General features: G+C 46.4%; 1 protein-coding gene across 1 annotated transcript; it reads left to right on the top strand.

Moving 5' to 3' along the window:
* Positions 1-138: 138 nt before the first annotated feature.
* SARC_16476 (hypothetical protein) lies at positions 139-445 on the top strand (the record flags this gene model as incomplete). Its single annotated transcript, XM_014289419.1, has 1 exon — positions 139-445. A coding segment is annotated over one exon (307 nt), but the record flags the coding sequence as incomplete, so codon positions are not given.
* Positions 446-1,255: the final 810 nt, after the last annotated feature.

The following is a 1,255-nucleotide window of genomic DNA, read 5'->3' as shown; positions in this document are numbered from 1 at the left end:
AATACCGGTGCTCATCAGTATTCTTGGCACCTCTTTGTATGCATATGCAACAGCGCACAACACGACGAGGATCATCCAGCCGCAAGCATCAGACGGAAGAGTAATGATTTGTTGAACGGTAGCAGCAGCACAGATCCTATGGCACCCACTCCCACAGAACAGTCTCACACCGATTTGACACTTTCACTTGACACTGACACGCAAAGCGAAACGGATGTCAGGTCGACAGGTATATCAACCGTACACATGGACGCCAAGAGCAGTACCAGTACAAGCACGGAGAGTATGGGTGCGGGTACGGAGGGTAGTAATAACGGCGGTAGCAACAATGTCGAGGAGAAAGGCACTGAGGAATCGGAGATGTTTAAGGAGCAACAATCTGGCGCTTCTAGTCCCAAAAAAATTGAGCTGGACAGGCGCATGGATTCTCAAGGAAACATTGTACGTACCTCACTTGCCTGGAAAGTGGACTTTGTTTGCAATGGCTGTGTGAGTTGTATGTGCGAGAATTTCTTATAAGTGTTCAGAGTTCTGCGGGCTGAGTGGTTTGATACGTGATTAACCGGGTGCGTTGTATATGTGCTTGGTGTAGAGGAATAACAGTTCCTGCCGTATAATAGGGCATATACACAGACACACGGGTAATTTATATGCGCATGTTCAATATGTCTGCTTCACTCTTTCGTATGCCTGTAAACAGCTCTCACTGTTTATATAGGTATGCCTACCTGGGTATGTTCACAGGCCCGACCCTTATGGTTATACTGCGCCGGTGGAAGATATTCGTATATGTATGTCTACATGAGAATGCTCACCTGTCTGCCCACTTTAAGGTATCGATGGGGACGGTGCAAGGCGTTTATATATACGTGTTCAACATGGTTGGTTCAAATCTTTCTCATGTTTTAAGGCTTTATAGAGGAAGTGGAATACACAGTATCACAGATCAATGCCGCAGATGACCATAGCCACAACTACAACTCACTCGAATGACACCACCTGCGTGCACACATCGTTCTACTAACCACACATAGACAAACTCTGGATAAGAGTTACACACACGCACACACATCTTGGGGGATCACCACACGATAAGTACTTATCTGCGCACTCCATGAGGCGCTCACTGAGACTGTATATGGCGTAGTGGTGCAGATGATTGCACTATTGTTTCCTGCAGTGATACCTACAATTTTCAACCAAAGCACCCGCACACGTGCTTATCTGCATACTGACACACTAATATATGTGCACG

Source organism: Sphaeroforma arctica (genome assembly GCF_001186125.1).
Source record: "Sphaeroforma arctica JP610 unplaced genomic scaffold supercont1.8164, whole genome shotgun sequence".
Taxonomy (NCBI): Eukaryota; class Ichthyosporea; order Ichthyophonida; genus Sphaeroforma; species Sphaeroforma arctica.
The sequence above is the reverse complement of the archived record's forward strand: the minus strand, read 5'-3'. Positions and strand labels throughout refer to the sequence as shown.